The sequence below is a fragment of the Danio rerio genome, chromosome 11, assembly GCF_049306965.1.
Source record: "Danio rerio strain Tuebingen ecotype United States chromosome 11, GRCz12tu, whole genome shotgun sequence".
In the NCBI taxonomy this organism is placed as follows: domain Eukaryota; kingdom Metazoa; phylum Chordata; class Actinopteri; order Cypriniformes; family Danionidae; genus Danio; species Danio rerio.
Window position 1 is genome coordinate 46355330 of NC_133186.1, and position 26668 is coordinate 46381997.

At 38.1% G+C, this 26668-nt stretch overlaps 2 protein-coding genes across 4 annotated transcripts in view; one reads left to right on the plus strand and one right to left on the minus strand.

Moving 5' to 3' along the window:
* The window catches only part of tmem63bb (transmembrane protein 63Bb), a 476742-nt gene extending 459683 nt beyond the window's left edge, over positions 1-17059 (minus strand). For both annotated transcript variants that reach the window (XR_012386860.1, XM_073916066.1), the window contains exon 1: positions 16436-17059. The gene's annotated coding sequence lies outside the window, so the exon portion shown is untranslated. The remainder of the gene's footprint in view (positions 1-16435) is intronic.
* The window catches only part of gli2b (GLI family zinc finger 2b), a 163407-nt gene that overhangs the window by 115673 nt on the left and 21066 nt on the right, over positions 1-26668 (plus strand). For both annotated transcript variants that reach the window (XM_073915865.1, NM_001015069.1), the window contains 6 exon segments: positions 4213-4414; positions 6979-7165; positions 9435-9545; positions 15799-15933; positions 23184-23333; positions 24256-24420. In XM_073915865.1, coding sequence (XP_073771966.1) covers positions 4213-4414; positions 6979-7165; positions 9435-9545; positions 15799-15933; positions 23184-23333; positions 24256-24420 — 950 coding nt within the window.

The window sequence follows — 26668 nt, forward strand, 5'->3', positions numbered from 1 at the left end:
GAATGCCTCTGCCATCACAGAGCGCTACTGACGGTCTGCCATTAAGACCATGCAAATTCCACCAAAAACACATCCAATGTCTGCGTTCGGGCACAGATCAGTAGCTCACAAAATGTCAGGGTTGGTTTTCATTGAGTTTTATGTTTGTTGTTCTTTGTCTTTTGTGTTTGTTGAATCTGCTCTCTCTGGATTTGGGTCCTGCGGCGGCTCTTAGTGCTAAAGACGTGTTAGGAGCTCCTGCAAATGCCTGAACATGACAGCAAACCATTAGCTCATGCTAAGAGTAATGACCCTCATGGCAACAAAGCTGAGGGATTATTTATTAGTGCTGTGGTCTGTGGGGAATGAGTCCGCGCACACACACACACACACACACACACACACACACACAGAAATGATTTGTGTAATCCTGCTTGTGTTGGCACTGCACGTGATGAAATCATTATGGGCGTCCGGTTGCCAGAGTCTCTGGATACAAACTCTAATCACACACACACACACACACACACACACACACACACATACACACAGTTCATAATGCTTAGCACCTGTTGAGTTTGCTGCAGTTGTCTCAGTTATTCACCACTGAAAAAGCAGTTTCCTGCATCTGTAACACACTCTACTTAAGTTAGCAAGCTAACAACCTGAATGATAACACACTGCTCAGAATGTGTGTTTTTTTTCAATGCCAGCTGATGTTAGAAAAACATTTGTAAGCCGTAGACACCGCACACATGCTTATTATTCACGCACATTCCTTTTTGAGACAGAGTCGGTTCTGTAAATTACCCTCATTAAACAAAGTCAAGTCTGCAATAGTTTGATTGTTATCTTGGTAATTACGGTAATTTATTGGCAAGGATTAATTATCCAGAATCAAATCAAAATGAGGTCATGCTGAGTTCGAGATTGAGTCGATTAAGTCTGTTCACCTAACCGCTTTTTTAATCTAATTCTGATCACCCTTTAACAAAACAAGATACGTTAATCTCAAAATACTTTCAGTAGCATTATCAAATACTTCAGTGTCATATTTTAGATTTTGCTTTACCTAAAATAATTGTAAAATGTTTTATTTCATAAATAAAGTTCTATATTTTGAAAAACAACATTATTTTATTTGTTTTTTTACACTTGAACTTTGTTGTGACGTTGTTACCATCTCATTTTCCGAGTAAAGTCATGTTAGCCACGTACAGTATATTCGGTTTTCCACCAGAAATCAATCTTGAGCACTTATTGATGGGGTCCGACTCTATCTTGCAGAGCCGTGTGTCGCAGAGGGTGTGTGAGAGCATCAATCATGCTGTTAGGCTACACACACACACGCACACACACACATTCGCAAGGCTCCTTAAATAGCTCTGCAGTGGACAGAACTGGAAATGTCACGCCTGAGCGAACCAAAGAGAATCAAACAGAAAGTATTGATCATGTCATCCGAGGGTAAACTGCTGTTTATCTTAGCTGTTTGGTCACTGTCAGGAGTATTGGCATTACATACCATTTTAAAAATGTATTATACTTGAAATATATTTATTAAATTTATAAAATATTTGGAATCTTTTGAATTAAAAGTAAGACAAGTTCAGGAAGAATTAAGTCAAATTAATATTGCTTTCATTTCAATACAAGTGATAAAATAACACATTAGCCCCTTTCACACAGTGATACCGGTAAATATCTGGAAAATTTCCGGAACGACTTTACCGGTATATTCAAAAAAGCGCTGTTCACACAGGAGAGGACTTTACGGAAATTTTCCGGAAAAGAGCATTCACACATCCATTCCAAAATACCGGTAAATTCTGACATCATTCACCACAAATGAGCTTTAAACGGCTGCGCTTGTATTTGTAAACATTTGACTACATTACAAACTCTGTGGATGATCAATATTGTGAACAACTTTCGCAGGATCACTTTCGCATGTCGAGATGTTCATAATATGTGCGTGTGCAGGCGCTCACAGGCTGTTTCAAAGGCACACGCAAAGCTTAAAGGTAAACAAACAACGGCTTATCATAAGCATCTCATCGATGATTATTTACACAGTTGGCATAAAGAAGAACATATAAACGTGATCTGACTAACTTCTAGCAGCTAAATGTGTCTGGAAAAATATTCAAAGGTTTTTATTCTCACAAACTGCGCGGACGTGAATGCGTCTGACTGTTGTGATTGGCTAAAGCAGACGTCTCACGTCAGCACGTTCTAGACGTGCACGCGCTTATTACGGTAATCTTCCTTCTGCATTCACACAGCGCAGCATTCCGGCAAATTGCCGGTAATGTTACAACTTCTCTTTCCGGAAAATAGCCGGAACGAATTTACCGGTATTTTCAAAAAGGACCTGTTCACACATACAACCTTTCAAGGTCTGTATGTGTGAGAGGGGCTATTGAGTCCTAACTGATTGGAAAATGTATAAACCATTTTTTGCAGCTCACAAATTCAGTTGTGTTTTGGGCATAAATGTGTTCAAGGCTACAGTTTTGAGATCATGTTAATGTGTATAAAGCCCTGAAACTGAAGATGCAGATTTTGGGGGGTTATTTTTATGTTAATAACCACAATTAAGGATTTAACATTTCATTCAGTTGTAGTGCCACCTAGTGGTTGTTACTATTGAAATTTGGTGCATATACTTAGATAAGCATAGTCTCTACTTGTGCCAAATTTGGTGAAGATCAGATGCTGTCTCGTCCAAAAACCCTAATATCTTCACATAAATTTAGCGAAATTTAGTCAGGGAATTAACAGACAATGCATGATGTTGCATGGTGTCAAACTGCAATTTTCAAATGTGTATGCTAAAAAGCATTATTTGTTTTATAATATCAGTGTGTGACAGATTGTATGAAATTCTGACTTTGTCGCTTCCAAAAAATGCAGATTGATACAAACAGGGGCTTGTATCAAAAACACAAAGCTTTGATTTACTACATGAAATGAAATGTGTTATACTGTATATCTGAAAGCAGATCACTTACTTATTGTTATTGTGAATGCACTACTTATACTATTAACTCTACTAAATGACATAAAATAGTGCATAAGTATGTGATTTGGATGCAATTTGGTGCATGTACTTAGATTAGCATGGTCTCTACTTGTTACAAATTTGGTGAAGATCAGATGCTGTCTCATCTAAAAACCCAGATTTCTTTACATAAATAAAGCGAAATTTAGTTCTGATGTTGATGATGCAAATGATGTTGCATGGTGTCAAATTGCAATTTTCTAATGTGTACACTAAAAAGCATTATTTGTTTTATGGTATCAGTGTGTGCCAGATTGTATGAAATTCTGACTTTGTAATTTCCAAAAAGGCAGATTTCTTCTTTTTAATTAGAAGCAAACAGTTCCTGCTATCAGAACACAGAGCTCTGATTTACTACATGAAATGAAATGTGTTATATATCTGAAAGCAGATCACTTATTTATTTATTTTCAGTGTGAATGCACTACTTGTACTATTAAGTCTACAACATAATGTATAATAGTGCATAAGTATGTGATTTGAATGCAATTTGGTGCATGTACTTAGATTAGCATGGTCTCTACTTGTGCCAAATTTGGTGAAGATCAGATGCTGTCTCATCCAAAAACCCAGATTTCTTCACATAAATTTAGCAAAATATAGTCTGGAAATTAACAGATCATGTATGATGTTTCATGATATCAAACTACAATTTTCTAATGTGTACGCTAAAAAGCATTATTTGTTTTTATAATATCAGTGTGTGCCAGATAGTATGAAATTCAGACTTTGTCGTTTCCAAAAAGGCAGATTTCTCCCCTTTTTAAGAAGCAAACAGTTCCTGCTCTCAGAACACAGAGCTCTGATTTACTACATGAAGTTAAATGTTATATACTGTATCTGAAAGCAGATCACTTATTTATTTTCATTGTGAATGCACTACTTATACTATTTATTCTACTAAATGACTTAGAATAGTGCATAAGTATGTGATTTGGATGCAATTTGGTGCATGTACTTAGATTAGCATGGTCTCTACTTGTGCCAAGTTAGGTGAAGATCAGATGCTGTCTCATCCAAAAACCCAGATTTCTTCCCATAAATGTAGCGAAATTTAGTTCTTAGTAAATGAACAGACAATGCATGATATTTCATGATGTCAAGCTGCAATTTTATGACATTTTCAAATGTGTAAGCTAAAAAGCATTATTTATGTGCATGTTTTCCAGTGTCCCGGTTTCCCAGTCCTCGTATGACGCCCAGGTTGAGCCGTAAGCGAGCGCTGTCCATCTCTCCGCTCTCAGACGCCAGCATTGACTTGCAGACCATGATCCGAACGTCCCCCAACTCTCTGGTGGCCTACATCAACAACTCACGCTCCAGTTCGGCCGCCAGCAGCTCCTATGGACACCTGTCAGTCGGAGGAATCAGGTACAAACTGGACTTAATCAGATCACTGTAGTTGCATACCAGATTACACACCATAACTTACAGCATGCACTTATACACTCAACCGTGCAGTGTATGATTTTAGTGTCATCAAAAGTGGAACACTAACAATTGGTTTTATGATCTGTTTCCAAAACATTGTTTAACAGTTGCTGCTCATATAGAAGTCAAATATATGGTAATATATGCAATATAAGCAAGATCAGATTTGGAATTTACATATGAAGAGTTCAAATGCAAAAACCTCCAAGTGCCGTCTGAAATTTCTCATCAAAAAAAAACGTTTTTTTTTTCAGCCACTTTTGTTTATGTTGAGATATTTCACTTTAAAGACCAGGAAAATGGCTTATTCTTTGCCATAAAAGTGATATTACTGAACATAGACACTCATTTTAGAGGTTTTTGCATCTAAACTCTTCATATATACACGTATACATTTTAAAATGAACATTTTGAAATATTGCAAAAAAGGCCACTTACCTGTTTACATTTTCAACCACTTGAATTACAGATTTGTAGACATATGTTCAAATATTAGAGGTGTGAACCTATACTGGTCTCACGGTTCGGTTATGATTATCATGCCATCGATTCGGTTCAATTCAATGTCTCGGTGCATTGACGATGCTTTCCATACACAGTGTTATGTTTTGGGGGGAGGCTATAACAAGCTGTCTGTATAAACACACAGACATACAGCACCATTCACACTCATGCACAAACAAACACAGCACCAAACAAAAACAAACACACACACACACACACACACACACATGCTCACACACTTAAGCCTTTACAATATGCGTTTAGCCGGGAGAGCTTGCGCTGAGCGGAGCAAAAAAAAAAAAAAAAGAAGCACTTTTCCGACGGTCTCTTAGTGAGAGCTCCGCTCAGCGCGAGCTCTCCCGGCTAAACGCATATTGCGAGGGCTTAAACAGAGCAGTGGTTGTAATTTCGAGCAAAAAAAGAAAGAAAAAGACAGCGGTGAAACATAACCAGCTTTGTCTTTTTGTAGGAAACACACTTTAGATCTTTTTAGGGTAAGAGGTTTTTGAGTTATTGCCGTCTATAACTGAATGTGTCAGGAATATCAAAACAAAACTAACTTAACCGTGCTTATTTCTGGCGCCCCCTGGATGTACAGCGCCATTTGCTATTGCCTATACTACCTATGCCACGGGTCGGCCCTGAGTTGGCTCCTGAGTGTTGTAAATACCCGCGCTCACCTCCCTCGTGACAGAGCGCATAGGAGATAAATGACGTCAGAACATAATTACCGGTTATGATTATTACTGAACTGATACCGAATTGTCCGCGTCTGCATCACGGTGCACCGAAGAAAGAATTATTTTAGCACCCCTATCAAATATATTAGCAAATCTTATACATGTGTTCATATATGGCCATACTTTTATATATAATATATTCAAACATATATGTACATATTTAGAAATATAATTGTTGAAAAAGCAGCCATTTGTGAAGTTTCATAAACTAATTTCGAGAGGAGCACGTGATATGATTGAGCACAGCTGGCCACTCATTTGTAATCAGTAATAATCCAATCCGGGTGATCCTAGTCTACTATAAATGGATCACTTTCTAACCTTTTTCCCTATCTTCGTTTCGGAAGAATCCCCCCTTCCACCCCATCTCCTCCTCTTTTTTTTTCTTCTTTTCTAAAAAGGGGGAACTATCAAGACCTTCCTGATGTTGGATCCTCTGATATGCTTATTGACCGGGCGGGAGCCCTGGGCTCAAATATCTCCGAACTCAGGGTTCTCTCCCGGGACAACATGCCAAACCTGCTATAATGCTAAGCATATCTAAGTGTGAACTCTTGAAATGCAGTATTTCTCAAACAAGAAGTCCTGTGTTACAGATTCAGTTGTATTTTGGGGTAAACTTTCTTCAATTAAAGCGCCACCTGATGGTGAAAACTTCTGTTATTTGGTGGATAATCTCAGATGGTCTTTATATCAGTGTGTGCCAAATTGTATGAAATTCAGACTTTGTCATTTACAAAAAGACAGATTTCTGCTTTTTAATTCGAAGCAAACAGTTCCTGCTATCAAAACACAGTGCTTTGATTTACTACATGAATTTACATTTGCGAACCATGTGTCTGAAAGCAGATCCCCTATTGATTTTTAGTGTGAATGCACGTTATTTACATTGTGAATTGCAGTATGGGACGTTGAGCTCTGCTCTGTCCACTTCTGATGTTGAAAATTCAACTCTACAGTTTCACAAAGTGACTCTTCTTGACTTTTTAGTCGTTTTTATAACTTGTTTTATTGTCCAAATATAAATAAAATCTTAAATCAAGAAGCATTTTACAAAAAAGCAAATAAAAACTGACTAGTTTCAGGAAATAACATGCAAAAATTAAGTTTTCACAAGGCAAATAATCTGCCAATGGAGTAAGCTATTCATGCTATTTATTCTACAATATGATATAGTCTAGTGCAGAAGTGTGTGCTTTTGGATGCTCTTTGTGTGTTTGCACTTGCAGCACATGCTCATGTCTTGCTGTTGTGTTGCAGCCCTTCGTTCCCGTTCCCACACTCCATTAATCCAGTGGCGTATCAGCAGCTGTTGACCCAGCAGCGAGGCCTCAGTGCGTTCGGACACACGCCGCCGCTTATTCAGCCATCACCAACATTCTCCAGCAGACACCCGCTGAGTCTGTCCACTCTGCCCACGCCAACCACCAATGACACGGAGACCAAGGTAAAACAGTGCATTACCACAGCTGACCACTAGGCATGGGTTGGTGTAAGATTCTGACAGTATGATAACCTTGGATGAAGATATCACGGTATTATAGTGAATACTGCGCTAAAATGTGTTTTTTTTTATGTCTGGGTAAAAAACTACAACTTTGTCCTATTGAACACAATGTGTTTTATTTTAAGAAGCTTATTTTGGCCCAGTAAACATGTCAAGCTAAATAATCCAGGTAATTCTTTGAATTCTGCTGTCATTGCTGTGATTCACGAGTGTTTTTCATTTATTTCTGGTTTTGAATTGCATTATGGCATGAAAATTTTAACTCTACAGTTTAACAAAGTGACTTTTATTAACATTTTAGTAGTGTGAAATAATATATAAAGTCTAAAATAAGCCTGTTAAATCATTCATTACAAGGCTTTATAATATCAGGGTGTGAATTACTGGGGGTTTGTGGTGGTCTGACCCCCCTAATTAACAATTGATCCCACGTGAAGGACATCAAAACAATATGTATGGGTGTTCTGCCCTTTAATAGTTAAGAAATAGTTTGCTCTGATCTGTATCTTAAAGAATATTAATAATTCAAGTAATAAATAACTTAAATATGCATTTGACCACCCCTATAATAGTTTATACCCTTATACTAAAAGCATTAATTTAGTGGTTTGAAACCGGCATATCGAGAGCTCCGACAGACAGCGTAAATGAAAAGTTAATTAATATGAAAAGTTCATTTTCAAGGTAAAAAGTTGTTGGAGGAAAGATCAAGATCCCATAATGCAACTCAAAAACATAAATAAATGGTAAAAAATTAAAACATGAATCACAAAATAATTTTTTTTTTTAATGTCTGGGTAAAAAACAACAACTTTGTCCTATTAAACACAATGTGTTTTATTTTAAGAAGCTTATTTTGGCCCAGTAAACATGTCAAGCTGAATAATTCAAGTAAATCTTTTAATTCTGCTGTCATTGCTGTGATTTACGAGTGTTTTTCATTTATTTCTGGTTGTGAATTGCATCATGGCATGAAAATTTAAACTCTAAAGTTTAACAAAGTGACTTTTATTAACATTTTAGTAGCGTTGAATAAGATATAAAGTCTAAATTAAGCCTGGAAAATCATAGAAAATGCACTGGCAGTTCATTACAAGGCTTTATAATATCAGTGTGTGAATTACAGGGGGGTTTTGTGGTGGTCTGACCCCCCTAATTAACATTTGATCCCACATGAAGGACATCAAAATGATATGTATGGGTGTTCAGCCCTTTAATAGTTAAGAAATAGTTTGCTCTGATCTGTATCTTAAATAATACTAATAGTTCAAGTAATGGATAACTTAAATACGCATTTGACCACCCCTATAATGGTTCATACCATTATACCAAACGCATTAATTCAGTGGTTTGAAACCGGCATATCGAGAGCACCGACAGACAGCGTAAGTGTTCACTAAACATGTTTCTTGTAAAACAGGCTTTTGTAGGCGTCTTTAAAACTAGATGCAGAGTTTGTATTGTAATATACACTTGCACACACATGGAAGCTAAACAGTAAAATTAAAAATACGTGCAGTCTTTCATGGCTATCCATTAATAGGTGCAGAAATGCAATACGTTTATTTAATATCTCAGATATCAGAACCAGTCGATATTCTTCAAAAAGCTGAAAACATCATAACAAGTTTGTTTGAATAATAAATCAGATGTAATTGAATTAAATAAATTTGGTTCACTGAGGCATATTACAGAACATAATCGGAAAAACTTGACCCCCCCCCACCGATCATCAATGTTTAATTTGCACCCTGCTTAATATACAACCCCAACCCAGACAATATATCACTTTAAACTTTTAGAAATGTTCATTAAAGTTAATTTTTCAAACTTTTCAAGGTTAAAAGTTGCTGGAAGAAAGATCAAGATCCCATAATGCAACTCAAAAACGTAAATAAACAGGGGAAAATAAAAAGATGAATCACAAAATACAGAGAACTGATCATTCACGGATGTTTTTTACAGTGCATGTTATAAAAAAAAAAAGCCTAAGCATGATTGTTCGGGTTATTAGCGCCGACAGCAGCAGTTTCTCAGCGTCTGACAGAAACAGCATATGAGAAGCAGGTTTCTGTGGTCGCACCGCTATCACATTCGAGCAACCAGAACCACACGCCGTTTATAAGCACACACCGACTCTGTCAGCACGGAGTGGTTTATTCAGACGTCACGTTCACTCACAGGCTTTTTTTCCTCTGTCTTTCTGTAGAACTCAAATGGAGAGTCTGCGGTCAGCAGCACAGTCAACCCACTCGGCAACAAGAGGTCAAAGGTCAAGACGGAGTTGGGCGGGCCGCGACCTGTGTCACCCTACTCACCGGTAAGACAACATATGCTGAACATGCTGAGCTGACTTGCCTGCAGAACCATTTTAATTTTTTGTCAAATATTCCCCCATGATGTTGAACAGATTCAGGAATTTTTCATAGTATTTCCTATAATCTTTTTTCTTCTTAAGAAAGTCTTATTTGTTTTATTTTGGCTAGAATGAAAGCAGTTTAAAAAGAAAACTATTTTGAGTTCAATATTATTTATCCCGGCGAGGCAGTGGCGCAGTAGGTAGTGCTGTCGCCTCACAGCAAGAAGGTCGCTGGTTCGATCCTCGGCTCAGTTGGCGTTTCTGTGTGGAGTTTGCATGTTCTCCCTGCCTTCGCATGGGTTTCCTCTGGGTGCTTCGGTTTCCCCCACAGTCCAAAGACATGCAGTACAGGTGAATTGGGTAGGGTAAATTGTCCGTAGTGTATGAGTGTGTGTGTGAATGTGTGTGTGAATGTTTCCCAGAGATGGGTTGCGGCTGGAAGGGCATCCGCTGCGTAAAAACTTGCTGGATAAGTTGGTGGTTCATTCCGCTGTGGTGACCCAGGATTAATAAAGGGAATAAGCCGACAAGAAAATGAATGAATGAATTATTAACCCCCTTTTTTATTTTGATTATCTACAGAACAAACCACTGTTATGCAATGACTTGCCTACGGTTATTACCTTAACCGTAACTACCTTAATTACCTAATTAACCTAGTTAAGCCTTTAAATAAGCTGAACAGTATTTTGCTAAACAATTATTAAAATATTATGTGGTGTCATCATGGCAAAGACAAAGAAATTAGTTATTAGAAATGAGGTATTAAAAAAATTATAATAAAAAAATTGAGAAACCTCCAGATTCCTTGAATCTTTTAATGGCTGTGGAAGCCGAGTCTTCCTCTCTTTCTTTGAGGAACATTATTTTTAAACATTTCTACTGTGGTTCTGACATGTTTGTTGTCAATCTGGCGATCCTCGGCCCATCTTTGATCCTAAAGGACTAGAACTTTCTTGGATGCTGCTTTTGTACCAAATCATAATTACAATTACCTGTCGACATCACCTGCTTCGCATCACATCATTATTTAGCTTATTTACCTGATTACTAGCTCTAAACTGCTCCTGGCACAACTTTTGTGGGAATGTGCCACAGGTCTGAATGACAGGAACGGATGAATACAAAAGAAATGAAGCTGACCAGACAAAACATGAAGTGAAGTTCAACTTTAAACTAATTTCGAGAGGAGCATGTGCTCATGATTGACCCAGCTGGTCCACATTAGCTAATCATGATCCTCCAATCAAAGCATCCCAAGTCACTATATATATCCTCATTTTCTTTCTACAACTATCTTCGTCTGGAAGAAACCCCTCTCCTCCCCTTCTTCCTCCTTTATCCAGAATGGGCGGCACACAGGGCTGGCGCGTCCATAGAGGTGACCTAGGCGGCAGAATAGAGAGAGTGGCGTCCCCGAAACTACCCTCGCCCCCTGCGCCCTCAGTTATATCCGCGTCTAGTGCTGCAGAATAGAGAGAGTGGCGTCCCCGAAACTGCCTTCGCCATCAGCACCCTCAGTTATATCCGCATCTAGTGCTGCAGAATAGAGAGAGCGGCGTCCCCGAAACTACCCTCGCCATCAGTGCCCTCAGTTATATCCACGTCTAGTCGGCAGAATAGAGAGAGCGGCGTCCCCGAAACTACCCTCGCCATCAGTGCCCTCAGTTATATCCGCGTCTAGGGCAGCAGAATAGAGAGAGTGGCGTCCCCGAAACTACCCTCGCCATCAGTGCCCTCAGTTATATCCACGTCTAGTGCTGCAGAATAGAGAGAGCGGCGTCCCCGAAACTACCCTCGCCATCAGCGCCCTCAGTTATATCCACGTCTAGTCGGCAGAATAGAAATAGCAGCCCCCCCCCCCCCCCCCCCCCCCCCCCTTTTATGGTTGAGGGCGGCATGACCGACCTTTGCCTAGAGCGCCACTTCAGCTTGCTCCGGCCCTGGCGGCTCGGTGGCCCAGTTACTAGCAATGTTGCCTCACAGCAAGAATACCTATGGCGTTGGGTCCTCGCTGAGCCATCTGGTATTACTGTGCAGAGTTTGCATGTTCTCCCCGTATCCACGTAGGTTTCCCCCGGGTTCCCTGGTTTCCTCCCACCATCCAAATGTGCTCTATATTATAGATAAAATAAGCCTAAACCTTTTTTATAATGTCTTACTCTCAGGAATTTCACCTTGGCCTCAGCAGCGGGGGAGTTTGAGAACTACCTGAGCTCAGTCTCCCCTCGCCCTACAAAAAGAGGGGAGCCCTGGGCTCGAGGATGTTTTGAGCTCAGGGCTCTCTCCCGGGACAGCATGCCAAACAAGCTATGTATAAATCCTGATCTAAGTGTGAACTCCTGAAATATTTTGTGTTCATATTGTCTGCAATCAAATACAAATCACTACTGAAGTTTTTTAGTTTGCATTTTCCATACTGTCTCTACTTTTCCTGCCGCAGTAGTGCATTCTGGGACTGCCTGTACTCACGGTGCTCACTATAGGGCTATAAAAACAGAACTTTAAAAGATCGAAACGAAACGGTGAATGGCCCATGTGTCCTGTTATTCTGAAAAAGCGTGGACTTTTCTCCGGGAAATGCTCTGTACTGATCAATGACGGAGCAAGAGGCCCCCGGGAGCCGCATCGGTCCCCTGACCCCCTTCTTCACACGAAAAACTCCAGCTGATAAGAGCTTTACTGGCTCCGGCTCCGCGCTCCTCCCGCGGCCGCGTAAACTGTGCCAGAGCACTTCATTTTAATGAAATATTGGCCGGCCGTTATTGTCACCTGAGAGTTTTTTTCCCTCTCTCTCTCCCTTTCTCTCTCTTGCGCCGCTCATCTTTTGACAAATCTGCGGCTGCTCTTGGCGGTGAGGCGGGTTGGTGGTTGATGCATGGGGAATACGGCGGCTGGCGGCGTCTGGGGGCCGCAGAATTGATGAAGACGCTCACAGGGCAGAGATAAACATGCTGCAGTCAGCATGCAGCGCGGCCGAGAGCGTCTGCACTACCCTCAGCAGTGCTCTTAACACCACACACGTGTCCCACAATTAATGTCTGCACTTCCTGCTGCTGTTCTGGAGGAGGAAATAATAGATCAGCGTTCAGGAGTGCTGATATAGAGCATAACGGCACGGGTCACTCATCCAGAGGGCCAACAGCGTAAACCTTGATATTTGGTTGATTATTGGTTCTGATGGCAACATTTAATGCCATAAAGAGAATAAATTGAGGTTAAGTCAATAAAATGGCAATCTGTCAATGGGCCCACAGTGGCATGAAACATTGATATTTGGTTGATATTTGGTTGATTATTGGTTATGATGCCAATATTTAATGTCATTATGTAATTAAGTAGTGTTAGGTCAATAAAATGGCATAGTTCACTCTTCCAGAGGGCCACTGGTGGCTTGAAGCGTTGATATTTGGTTGATTATTGGTTATGATGACAACACTTATGGTCATTAAATAAAAAAATGGTGTTAAGTCAAGTAAATGGCATGGGTCACTCATCCAGCAGGCCAACAGGGGCATTAAATGTTGATTATTGGTTCTAATGACAGCATTTAGTCCATGCTACTGAATAAATAAATGGTGTTAAGTAAATAAAATGACATTGGTCAGTCATCCAGTGGGCCACTAATGGCTTGAAGCATTGATATTTGGTTGATTATTGGTTCTGATGGCAACGTTTAATACTGTTAAGTAAATACTTGGTGTCGTCAATAAAATGGCATGGGTCAGTCATCCAGTGGGCCAGCAATCACATACATCATTGATATTTGGTTGATTATTGGTTCTGATGGCAATATTTAATGCCATTAAGTAAATAAATGGTATTAAGTCAATAGAATGGTACCGTTCACTCATCCAGCGGGCCAGAACTGGCATGAATTGTTGACATTTGGTTGATTATTGGTTCTGATGGCAACATATGTGTTAAGTCAATAAAATGGCATGGGTCACTCATCGAGTGAGCCAATAAAGGCATGAAACGTTGATATTTGGTTGATTATTGGTTATGATGGCAATATTTAATGCCATTATGTAAATATGTAGTGCTAAGTCAGTAATATGGCATAGTTTACTGTTCCAGAGGGCCACTGGTGGCTTGAAGCGTTGATATTTGGTTGGTTATTGGTTCTGATGGCAACACTTTTGGCCATTAAGTAAAAAAATGGTGTTAAGTCAATAAATGGCACGGGTCACTCTTCCAGTGGGCCAACAATGGCATGAAACATTGATATTTGGTTGATTATTGGTTCTTATGACAACATTTAATGCCAATAAGTAATTAAATAGTTAAGTCAATTAAATGCCATGGGTCACTCATCCCGTGGGCCACTGATGGCTTGAAACGTTGATATTTAGTTGATTATTGGGTATTATGGCAGCATTTAATGCCATTAAGTAAATAAATGATGTGAAGTCAATGAAATGGCATGGGTCACTCATCCAGCGGGCCAACAATGGCATGAATCATTGATATATGGTTGATTATTGGTTCTGATGTCAACATTTAATACCGTTAAGTAGATAAATGTTGTTAAGTCAATAAAATGGCATGGTTTACTCTTCCAGTGGGCCACTGATGGCTTGAAGCGTTGATATCTGTGTTGATTATTGGTTCTGATGGAAACATTTACTGCCAATAAGTAATTAGATAGTATTAGGTCAATAAAATGGCACGGGTCACTCATTCAGTGGGCCTGCAATTGCATGAATCGTTGATTTTTGGTTGATTATTAGTTCTGATGGCAACATTTAATACTGCTAAGTAAATAAATGGTGTTAAGTAAATAAAATGGCACGGTTCACTTAACTAGCAGGCCAAAAATGGCATAAAATGTTGGTATTTGATTGATTATTGGTTATGAGGGCAACATTTAATACTGTTATATAAATAAAAAGTGTTTAGTCAATAAAATGGCACAGGTAATTCATCAAATAGGCCAACAATAACATGAAATGTTGATATTTGGTTGATTATTGGTTATGATGGCAATATTTTATGCCATTGTGTAATTAAGTAGAAGTCAGTAAAATGGCATGATTCAGTCATCCAGAGGCCCACTGGTGGCTTGAAACGTTGATATTTGGTTGATTATTTATTCAGATGGCAACACTTATGGCCATTAGGTTAAAAAATGGTATTAAGTCAATAAAATGGCATGGGTCACTCATTCAGTGGGCCAACAATGGCATGAAATGTTGATATTTGGTTGATTATTGGTTCTGATGACAACATTTAGTGCATGCCATTGAGTGAATAAATTGTGTTAAGTCAATAGAATAGCACGGGTCACTCATCCAGTGGGCCACTAATGGCTTGAAGCGTTGATATTTGGTTGATGATTGGTTCTGATGGCAACATTTAATGCCATTAAGTAAATGGTGTTAAGTCAATAAAATGGCATGGTTTACTCTTCAAGTGGGCCACTGATGAATTGAAATCTTGATATTTGGTTGATTATTGGTTTTGATTGCAAAATGTAATGCTGTTAAGTAAATAAATCGTGTTAAGTCAATTAAATGGCATGGGTCACTCATCCAGCGGACCAACAATGGCATGAAACATTGATATTTGGTTGATTATTGGTTCTGATGACAACATTTAATGCCATTAAGTTAATAAATTGTATTAAGCCAATAAAATGGCATGGGTCACTTTTCCAGAGGGCCACTAATGGCTTGAAATGTTGATATTTGGTTGATTATTGGTTATAATGGCCACTATTAATACTGTTAAGTAATTAAATTGTGTTAAGTTAATTAAAAAGCACCGCTCACTCATCCAGTGGGCCTACAGTGGCATGAACCGTTGGCATTTGGTTGATTATTGGTTCTGATGGCAACCTTTAATGCCATCAAGTAAAATAAAAGGTGTTAAGTTAGTAAAATAGCATGTATAATCTAAATGCTGTTCAATATTGGATTTTGACATCAGCTTGATTTTTATTTCTCTTTAAAATATATAACAGCAGGACATTTCCTCTGAGGGATTTAAGTCTACACAGGAAAGCCCTTATATGGAAATAGTTGGGGGAGTGTTTATGCAAATCAATAGACTCATTTGGAATGCTCCCAAATTTAATTATTATTAGAGCAATTAATCAATTAATGAATTAATATGCATACACACACACACACACACACAGTGTGCATGTAAATATCAATAATGTGCACGATTACGTGTGTGTTCAGTAGAGTGTGTATGCCGTTCCCTGCAGGAGCACCTGAGCAGTGCACAGGACCTGAAGGAGGACATGGACGACTGTAAGCAGGAGGCGGAGCTTGTGTACGAGACCAACTGCCACTGGGAGGGCTGCAGCAAAGAGTACGACACGCAGGAGCAGCTGGTGCATGTAAGTGTGTGTGTGTGCGTGAGAGTGTGTGTTTGTGTGATTGTGTTAAAGTGTGTGTGTGCATTTATGTGACTGTGTTTAAGTGTGCGTCGGTGTGTGATATTCAGACAGACCTGCTGTGTTTGGACACAGATGAGCAGCAGCAGCGCAGCACAGATGCGTCATCACAAATCACACACTTTCAGCAGCAAATGCATGACAGTGTGTTTTATTCTGAGCCTCTAAACAAGCTTTTGTTTGCTTGCAACTTTATTGAGGACAAGAAGCACCGAGCCGTCAGTCACAGCGCAGCCTGCTGATCTCAGAAAGCTCCTGCTGTTCTTGTGTTTTTTTTCTGTTCTGTGTATTTGGCTCTTAACCGCACTATTTTGAGGAGACTTCTTGACGTTAGCAAGTCAGAGCAGCTGAGTGGCTTAAAGGGTCACGAAACACCAGAACACATGTGTTGAGCTGTTGACAGTCATATAAGTGTCCCACACTGCTAAAAACACTATCAGGACACCTATATTTCACTAAAAAGTGTAAATTGGTTGTTTTTGCGTTATTTCAAGCAAATTCGTACTTCCGGTTTGAAACTAATTGTTGAAGCTGCGTCACGGTCATGAGATAATAGCGTGTATTCCAGCGTGCAGACTGGACGTCTGTGCCAGAGTGTGTCTTATTACGTCTTACAGTGTGCTGCATTAATGCATGAGTAAAGCTTGGTTCAAACCAATCAGCGCGCTCTATTGTGCACCTTCATTAATATTCATTACTGTCACAGTGTTTAGACGACAGAGACGCCACGTTGTGTTGGCGAAACAAGCGTGAAGTGTTGCTTTTATAGTTTGCTGCAGTGAAGTTTTGTTTTCATTTTCTCTCTGTGAGAGCGCAGCTGGAGTCACGTGTGGATTAACAGTGTACGCGACGCTCCACAACAATAACTTACGTGTCTAAGGAGGATTATTGTTTACCTGAGAGCTGTTCTCATCTGCAAACGCTGAGATCCGGATTCGCTTTAGTCTCCTCTTAATAAAGACGCGGCTCTAGTTGCTGGTGATTGTCCTGTCTCTACAGATTTGGTAAGTGAGCGACCAGTGCTCTTTGTTTATTCAGTTTGTTCATATCGAATTAAGTTAACTATTGCACCAAGATAAAACACGCGGCTTTCTGACGCTACCTGCCGTGTGCATCTAAGTTTCCGGGAAATGCTGAGTTTTTTTTTTCTCTCATTCGCCGTGCGGTATCAAACATTGCATGAAAAATACACGCTTACAGCAGTTCCTCGAGTCAAATATCTCGTTTGTCGCGAGGGACATGAATAAATTCCTTGAATGAAAGAGCCAAACTGCAGTTAAAGTCCACCATTTAATAATTTGGCAAATAATTCGACTACAGATGTCCATGTAGGTTAAAAACCATCACTTTCTCGTGTGTGTGTGTGTGTGTGTGTATTTTGACTCTGAAACTCGCTCGTGCCCAAATAGACACTCCCACACCATCCCTCTTCAGTTCCTCCGACACTCCCCCCTAAACAGAGCTGGACACGCCCACTTTTCTGACTTTTTCCAAAGTAGAGGTGTGAAAACATCCTGCTGAAACGAGGGGGTCTCATGGCCCTTCAAGGTGTCACTGACCTCTGACCTAAAGGACACAGCATTAGTCTGTCTAGATGATCTGAATTGTTCAGGTGAAACTGAGCAACTTCTGAAGACCACAGGTGAACAATGTAGTAATGTAGGCAAGGCAAGTTTATTTCTATAAGACATTTCATACACAGCGGCAAATCAAAGAGCTTTACATAAACATGAATAAGAGACAAGTATAATAAAATTAAAAACAAATGATAACAGTGATTAAAATCAGATTAAATGAGTTAAAAAACACAATGAAAAAAGAAGAGAAAAACTTAACAGTAAACATATCAGGCTAAATAATTCAAATAATTATTTTGTTTAGTTAATTTTGTCATCTAATACTTTTTTTACTTTTGATCGAGTAACTTTTAAGATTGTTACTTTTACTTTTACTTGAGTAAACATTCTCGCAAGTACTTTTACTTGGGTGTAGATTTTGGATACTCTACCCACCTCTGCTGGAGACAATACAAAACTAATATTGCTGAAGGGGCTAATAAAATTGACCTTAAAATGGCTTTAAAACAATTAAAAACAGATTTTATTTCAGCTGAAATAAAACCAAAAAGACTTTGTCCAGAAGATAAAATATTATAGGAAATACTGTGAAAAATTCCCTTTCGAAAATGAATATTTTTATCCATTTTTCAGTGATTATTGACCTTATTCTCCGCAGACGAGCAGGCGCTGCCATTTGAATCTTTTTGGCACGAGACTTCCGGTCTTATTTACTTCCATTCATTTTTAGACATTAAAAACTGCTCGTTTCGCTGTTTGATGTTGCAAACTGATATTTTCTTGTTATATTATTCTACTTGGTCTGTATAGTCATGCAAACATTTGTTTTGTAGAGCAAGTACTTTGACCGTTTTTTGCCGTTTATTATTCCGTGTCATTTCTCCCATAGGCGACTGAAACGGAAGATCTAAGACAATCACAAAAACAGGCGCACTTCCGCATTTTAGAATAAGGTCAATAGGCAATCACTTCTGGTGCATTTAACCTCTTAAAGTCAAGAGCTATTTTAGGGTTTCCACCTTTATTTTGCCTACCCAATATTAAAAGCTTTCCAAAATCCACATGCAGAGGTGTAAATGCAAAAAAAATGGTTTTTATTTTAAAGAAAACCCTTTAAATTTTTATAAAACACTGTTGAAAGTGATTAAAATAATTGTATATGTGGTCTGTGTTATAAAAAAAACCTCTCCGAACCCCCTCTTTTTTTTTTTTGTAGACTCAAATTTGAAAGTGAAACCTTTTAGGTTCTGTGTGGTCTGGGTTGTTGTCATTTATTTTGGTGGTTACTGCACATTTCAGTAATCAGAGGAAAAAAATGTCATCATAATCTATGCAAAAGTTATTCTATTCCAACTGATGAGAGAACGGAACTACTTATGGTGCTATTGGGCCAGTACAGACCTTGACAATTTAAAGAATGCAGAAGTAAACAATGTCACGGACCCAGTACCACGCACGCACGCACGCACGCACGCACGCAGAGTTTAACAAAACAGATTTATGAAACATCATGTTCATTAAAATAAGAGTCAGACGACATGCTGGCTCAGTGGTTAGCAAGAAGGTTGCTGGTTCGAGTCCCGGCTGGGTCAGTTGGCATTTTCTGTGTGGAGTTTGCATGTTCTCCCCGTGTTGGCGTGGGTTTCCTCCGGGTGCTCCGGTTTACCCCACAGTCAAAACACATGCGCTATAGGGGAATTGATGAAATAAATTGGCCGTAGTGTGTGTGTGAATGAGTGTGTATGGGTATTTCCCAGTACTGGGTTGCATCTAGAAGGGCATCCGCTGTGTAAAACATATGTTGGAATAGTTGGCGGTTCATTCCACTGTGGAAACCCTGATTAATAATGGGACTAAGCCGAAAAGAAAATGAATAAATGAATATAAATGATATAATAAGGATAGAATAATCGCAGATTGTTGATCAGACTGAGTGATGTGGCTGGGTTTAGGGGGTGAAATGGGTCAAAGGTGTGTGTGTTCACGGCTGACTGCTCTCTGTGTGATGTTTAATGTGCTTTCCTGAGACGGATGATCAATCCCAGCATGCACTGCTCCTGTGTGGGGAACCAGCAGTTTCTGGAGCATTCCAGACAAGCAGTGGAGCGTACAGAGAGAGAAAGAGACTGTCCGTCACACACACACACACACACACACACTGAGACACACACATACACACAAAGTCACACACAGGCACACACACCCACATGCACTTACGGACATACTGTACAGTCCAAAACACCTACATGTACACACACAAAAACACACACACACACACACACACAAACACATGCATGCACAAACATTTAACACAACACATGCAACACACATGCACATTCAACAAAACACAATATGCATGCACACACATTCAACACAAAACACACCACTTCACACACAACACATGCACATACACACACACACACACATGCATGCACCCACACACGCAAATTCAACACAACACACACATACACACAATCTCTCTTTATTCCTCTACACACCAGTAACAAGTTGTTATCAGTGATTGTGTGTGTGTGTCAGTATGTGTGTTATAGTCTCAGTGTGTGTGTGTGTGTGTGTGTGTGTGTGTGTGTGTGTGTGCGCGCAAGCACATGTGGCTTTGTTCGTATTAGTATATATATATATATATATATGTGTGTGTGAGTGTGCGTGCGTGTGTGTGTGTTCCTGTGTGTATCTGTGTGTATCACCTGTATTTTATTATACTTATGTACAAATCTGACTGAGGGGCAGCACAGTGGGTAGCACGATCGCTTCACAGCAAGAAGGTCGCTAGTATGAGTCCCAGCTGGGTCAGTTTGCATTACAGTGTGGAGTTTGCATGTTCTCCCCGTGTTGGTGTGGGTTTCCTCCGGGTGCTCCGGTTTCCCCCACAGTCCAAACACATGTGCTATAGGGGAACTGATGAACTAAACTGGCTGTAGTGTATGAGTGTGTATGGGTGTTTCCCAGTATTGGGTTGCAACTGGAGGGGCATCTCCTGTGTAAAAGACACAGAATAAAAATGAATGAATAAATAAGAATGAAATGAATAAATGAATGAAAGAATGAAGGAATGAAATGTGACTGAACAGTAGGAAGGTTGTTTTAGAGTTAACCAACTCTTTTGAATCAATTCTTTTTTTTACATTTGACATTTTGTTCCTTCAGTTTCATTGATTGAATTGTCATTTATCATCTTCTGAACTCTCAGATCTTCATTTAAGACCCTCTGAACATTAAAAACTCCATTTTGCAGGATGTGTGTGTGTTTAAAGGATTCATTTAGACGGTTCAGAACAAAGTTGATTCACTGAATCTTTAGTGATTGAGACACACAGGCTGGCGGCTGTTTGATCTCCTGAGATGAACAAATGCAGTGCGGATTTAGAAAGTGTTTGTCGTTAATTGCATTGTCTCACAGTCACACACACACACACACACACACACACACACACACACACACACACACACACACCCCGTCACATTCTGACAGATGCACTGATGGATGAATGGCTCTATTAGACACACACTGCTTTATTTTCTCCAGCTCTTGCTGTTTTGTTAAGCCTCTAACAAGCATTGTGCATTACTGGAGACACTTTCATTACTGATCACTAGGGCCAGACAGAATCTGCGAACTTTTTTTGCCATTTCTGCTGAGAATTTTGTAAAGACTCTGCGGATTTATGTGGAATGATTTTGGGAGTATCATAACTAAAACCTTAATATATGAAATAAAAAAGTTACTAAGTTCCTACTCTCACCTATGGTCATGAGCTTTGGGTCATGACTCAAAGGACAAGATCTCAGATATAAGCTGCCGAAATCAGTTTCCTTCGCGGGGTGGCAGGGCGCACACTATTAGACAGGGTGAGGAGCTCTGAAACCCGGGAGGAGCTCGGAGTAGAGCCGCTGCTCCTCCACATCTAGAGAAGTCAGCTGAGGTGGCTCAGGCATCTGTTTCGGATGCCGCCTGGACGCCTACCTAGGGTGTTCCAGGCATGTTCCACTAGGAGGAGGCTTTGGGGAAGACCCAGGACATGCTGGAGGGACTATGTCTCTTGGCTGGCCTGGTAACCTTGGGATCCTCCCGGAGGAGCTGAGGGAAGTCTGGGGTTCTTTCCTAACGCCCCATTCACACGGGGCTTCAGTGTCAACGCTTGACTGAAGGTGTGTCTGAAGTTTGGGCTGAAGTGACCGTCATAGCAGCGTCAGCTAATGAAATTCCGTCAGCAATTGGCCACTGTCTAGCTGGTGTATTTGCATACAGCGATCTGATTGGCTGATGCTTCCCTCAACGCTTGAAAAGTTAAGCTAGTCCCAACTTCTGCAGCGAGCAACGCCTCTGAAGCGGCGCAGACGGATCCACAATTCAGTTTGGGAACACCTGACGTCACCCATTCAAAGTGAATAGAAAGCGTTGACGCTGACGCCTCGTGTAAATGGGGCATAAGACTGCTGACCCCCACGACCCGGCCCCAGATAAGTGGATGAAAATGATGATGATGATAATGATGATGAAATAAAAAAGTATATATTTTTAATTGTATTTATTGTTTACAATGCAAATCCATCTAGAACTACTCTATCATATTATTATAAAACTAATCTATCATATTATTTAATTATCTACTAAAAGACCGAAAATATCATTATTGTAAATAAATGAACGTTTTCATAATTGTCACTTTTATTACTAATTTTAATTTAAAAACTGAACAAACATAAACTTACACACATTTACACAAGTAAATACTTAGAGTCAATGATCGACTAAAAATCTGCACGGGCAGATTCTGTGTGGGCCTACTGATCACCTCTAAAACTCACTCAGACCAGCACAACAGCTCATACACAGCTCAAAATAAGACTTTCACCAAATTATTGACAACAATTCTCATTCACACTGCAAAAAAATGCTTTTGTTACCTGTCATTTGTCTTGTTTCTAGTCTGAATGTCTCAAAATTCTTAAATCAAGAAGCATTTTCTAGTCAAGCAAAACATATCGTCTTGTTTTCAGAAATCATTAGTCAAAATTAGGTGAGTTTTTGCCTATTTTCCTAAAAATAATCTTGTTTTTGCTTTAAAACAAGATTATTAAATTAGTTCATTTGACTTTTACTTTCTGAAAGCATATATACACAGCGCGGGAAATAAGTATTGAACACGTCACCGTTTTTCTCAGCTAACATCTTTCTAAAGGTGCTGTTGACTTAATCTTTCCACCAGATGTTGATAACAGCAAAAGAAATCTATAAATGCAAAGAAAACAAATCGAATTAGTTTAGAAAGGAAGTTCTGTGTAATCAAATGAAATGACACATGGATTGAACACATGAAGAAAGCAAGGTGTAGTTGGGCAGTGAAAGCCCAGACAGCAGCTGAAATCTCTCAGTTTTCTTCAGCAAGCCTCTGCCCTTCCTCAGTGTAAATGAATATCAGCTGCTCCAGTCCAACATCCACATTAGCAGGAGGATGAAGATGAACGCATTTCAGTAAGAGAATGATCCAGAACACAGCGTGTGTGTTTGTGTGCATGTGTGTGTGCATTTGCCTGTTTGTGTGTGTATGTCTCCTGCATTGACGTGTTGCATGTGTGTGTGTGTGTTTGCAGCACATCAACAATGAGCACATCCACGGGGAGAAGAAGGAGTTTGTGTGCCGCTGGGACGAGTGCTCACGCGAGCAGAAGCCCTTCAAAGCGCAGTACATGCTGGTGGTCCACATGCGCAGACACACCGGGGAGAAACCGCACAAATGCACGGTAAGTCTCACACACACACTATTTTTTTTTTAAACTGCAGTTTAAAAAATTTATTAAAAATTGTGCTGAAAAAAATGAACAAATGAATATTTATTTATTTATTTATTTATTTATTTATTTATTTATTTATTTATTTATTTATTTATTTATTTATTTTTTATTTATTTATTTATTTATTTTTTATTTATTTATTTATTTATTTATATATTTATTTATCCATTTATTTATTTATTTATTTATTTATATATTTATTTATCCATTTATTTATTTATTTATTTATTTAATAATAAATTAATTAATTAATTTAATTTAATAATTATATAAAATAATATTTATTTATTTATTTATTTATTTATTTTTATAAATATAAAATTCCTTTAAAAGCTAATAAAAAGGAAACTGCATTTTATGCTAAAAAGTATTAAAAATGTCCCCAAAACTACAAGAAAATGTATAATAAAAATAATATCGTTAAAAAAAATACATATAAAAAATACAAAAGAAACATGCAAATGTCTCTTATACTTAGCAAAACGAATCAAAAAGCACAACAACGTCCAAATAACACAGCAAAGAATTGTTGTATTTGTTAAGTTTTACTTTATTATGGTTTATTAATGTGTGTGTGTTGTCGCCACCAATAGCCTAGTGCAGTGTTTCTTAACTGGTGGGTCGCGACCCAAAATGTGTGTGGTCAAATAAACAACAAACGTTTAACTTGTAACTTATTTTGCTTATACAAGACTCTTATTTTGAAATGCACGAGCGACAACTGTGTCAATAAATAAATTTTATGTCAATAAATCTCCACTATCCTACCACAATAATGGTGAAAACCCCTAAAAAATAATTATATATGTTTGTATTTTGTGTGTGTGTGCGTGCGTGTGTGTGTGTGTGCGTGTGTGTGTGTGTGTTTCAGTTCGAGGGCTGCTCAAAGGCGTATTCTCGTCTGGAGAACCTGAAGACTCACCTGCGTTCACACACTGGAGAGAAACCGTACGTCTGTGAACACGAGGGCTGCAACAAGGCCTTCTCCAACGCCTCCGACCGAGCCAAACACCAGAACCGCACACACTCCAACGAGGTACAGACACACACACCCTTGAAATTCAATTCAATTCCCCTTTATTTGTATAGCGCTTTTACAATGTAAATTGAGTCAAAGCAGCTTCACATTGGAGATCATGTATACAGTGCAATGCTCATACACAGCTGAAGTCAGAATTATTCGACCTCTATATTTTCCTCTAATATTTTTTCTTCTGGATAAAGTCTTGTTTGTTTTATTTAGGCTAGAATAAAAGCAGTTCTTAATTGTTTTAAAGCCATTTTAGGGTCAATATTATTCACCCCTTCAGCAATATTAGTTTCTGATTGTCTCCACAACAAACCACTGTTATACAATGACTTGCCTAATTACCCTAACTTTACCCTAATTACCCTAGTGAAGCCTTTAAATGTCACTTTAAGCTGAATACTAATGTCTGGAAGAATATCCAGTCTAATATTATGTGCTGTCATCATGACAAAGAGAAAAGAAATCAGTTATTAAAACTGTTATGATTAAAAATGTGTTGAAAAAAATCTGCTTGAAAAAAAAGTTGGGGGTAATATATATACAGGAGGGGCGAATTCTGACTTAAGCTATCTAGAATAATATTCATTTCTACGACTAGGGGTGCCCAAACTCAGTCCTGCAGGGCCGGTGTTCTGCAAAGTTTAGTTCCAACTCCTATCAGGCACACCTGGGCTGGCTAATCAAGCTCTTAGGCCTTCTAGAAACATCCCTGCAGGTGTGTTGAGGCAAGTTGGAGCTCAAATCTATAGTACAGCGGCGCTCCAGGAATGAGTTTGGACACCCCTGTCTAAGACCATTAAGATGGTTTGCTATTGAAATTTTTTCCACAATAACATTTTGTAAAATATTATTTTTTTGTATTCAATTCATTCATCTAATGGTGCATTTGTGCAGTTTCTTATTAATATTCATTTATATATATATATATATATATATATATATATATATATATATATATATATATATATATATATATATATATATATATATATATATATATATATATATAAATGTTTATTTGACTTAATATTTATTAAGTAAAATTAAACTGATAGTAAGTAAATATTTATATATATTTATTTTACTTAATAGTTTTTTTACAATAATAAATACATTTTTGTAAAAGTTTTGTTAACTACTATGATGTATTTGTATTTAATTTTAAATCATAAATTAATAAAATAATATTATAATAATTTTGCATTAAAGCTGTAAGATGTATTTATTTATATTTATGTTTAATGCATTTACTGTACAACAAAAATAAACACTTTATATATTTTTTATAATAATAAAAGCATAAAATTATTAATACTACCATGTATTCGTATTTAAATGTAAAACATAAATTAATATTTAAATATTTTTGTATTAAAGCTGTAAGATTTGTATTTTATTTATTTATTATTTATTATATTATTATTATTTAGTTATTAAATTTACTATTTATTTATTTATTTGTATATATTTCAAGCAAACTAAACACTTCATATATTTTAACATACATAAAAGGATTTTTAAAAGTGTAACATAAACAGACATAAAACTTAACACAATAATATTTTAATATTTTGTATCGAAGCTGTAACATTTGTATTTTTATTTATTTATTTAATTATACATTGTTAATGTATTAAAAGCAAACTAAACACTTTATATATTTTTAACATACATAAATCGATTTTTTTTACTTAACATAAATAAACAATAAATAAATAGATAATTAATAAAATAATATTTTTATATTAGTCTTATTTTAATATTACATAAATTCATAAAAATTATATTCTATTATTTTTGTATTAAAGCTGTAAGAGTTGTATTTTTTATTTATTCATTTATTAAATGTATTACAATTAACAAACATACATAGATTTATGAAAAAGTAAATCCACAAAACTAATAATACTGTGATTTATACATATTTATGGAGGGCCAAATTACCCAAAATTATTTATATATTCATTCATTTTCCTTCAGCTAAGTCTCTATTTCAGAGGTCGCCACAGCAGAATGAACCGGCAACTCTTCCAGCATATGTTTAACACAGCGAATGCCCTTCCAGCTGAAACCCAGTACTGGGAAACACCCATAAACACTCATTTACACTCATACACTACGGCCAATTTAGTTCATCAGTTCTCCTATAGCCACACAGAAATGCCATCTAACCTAGCCGAGGCTCGAACCAGTGACCTTCTTGCTCAGTGCTAACCACTAAGCCACCGTGCCGCTATTCAATCATTCATTCATT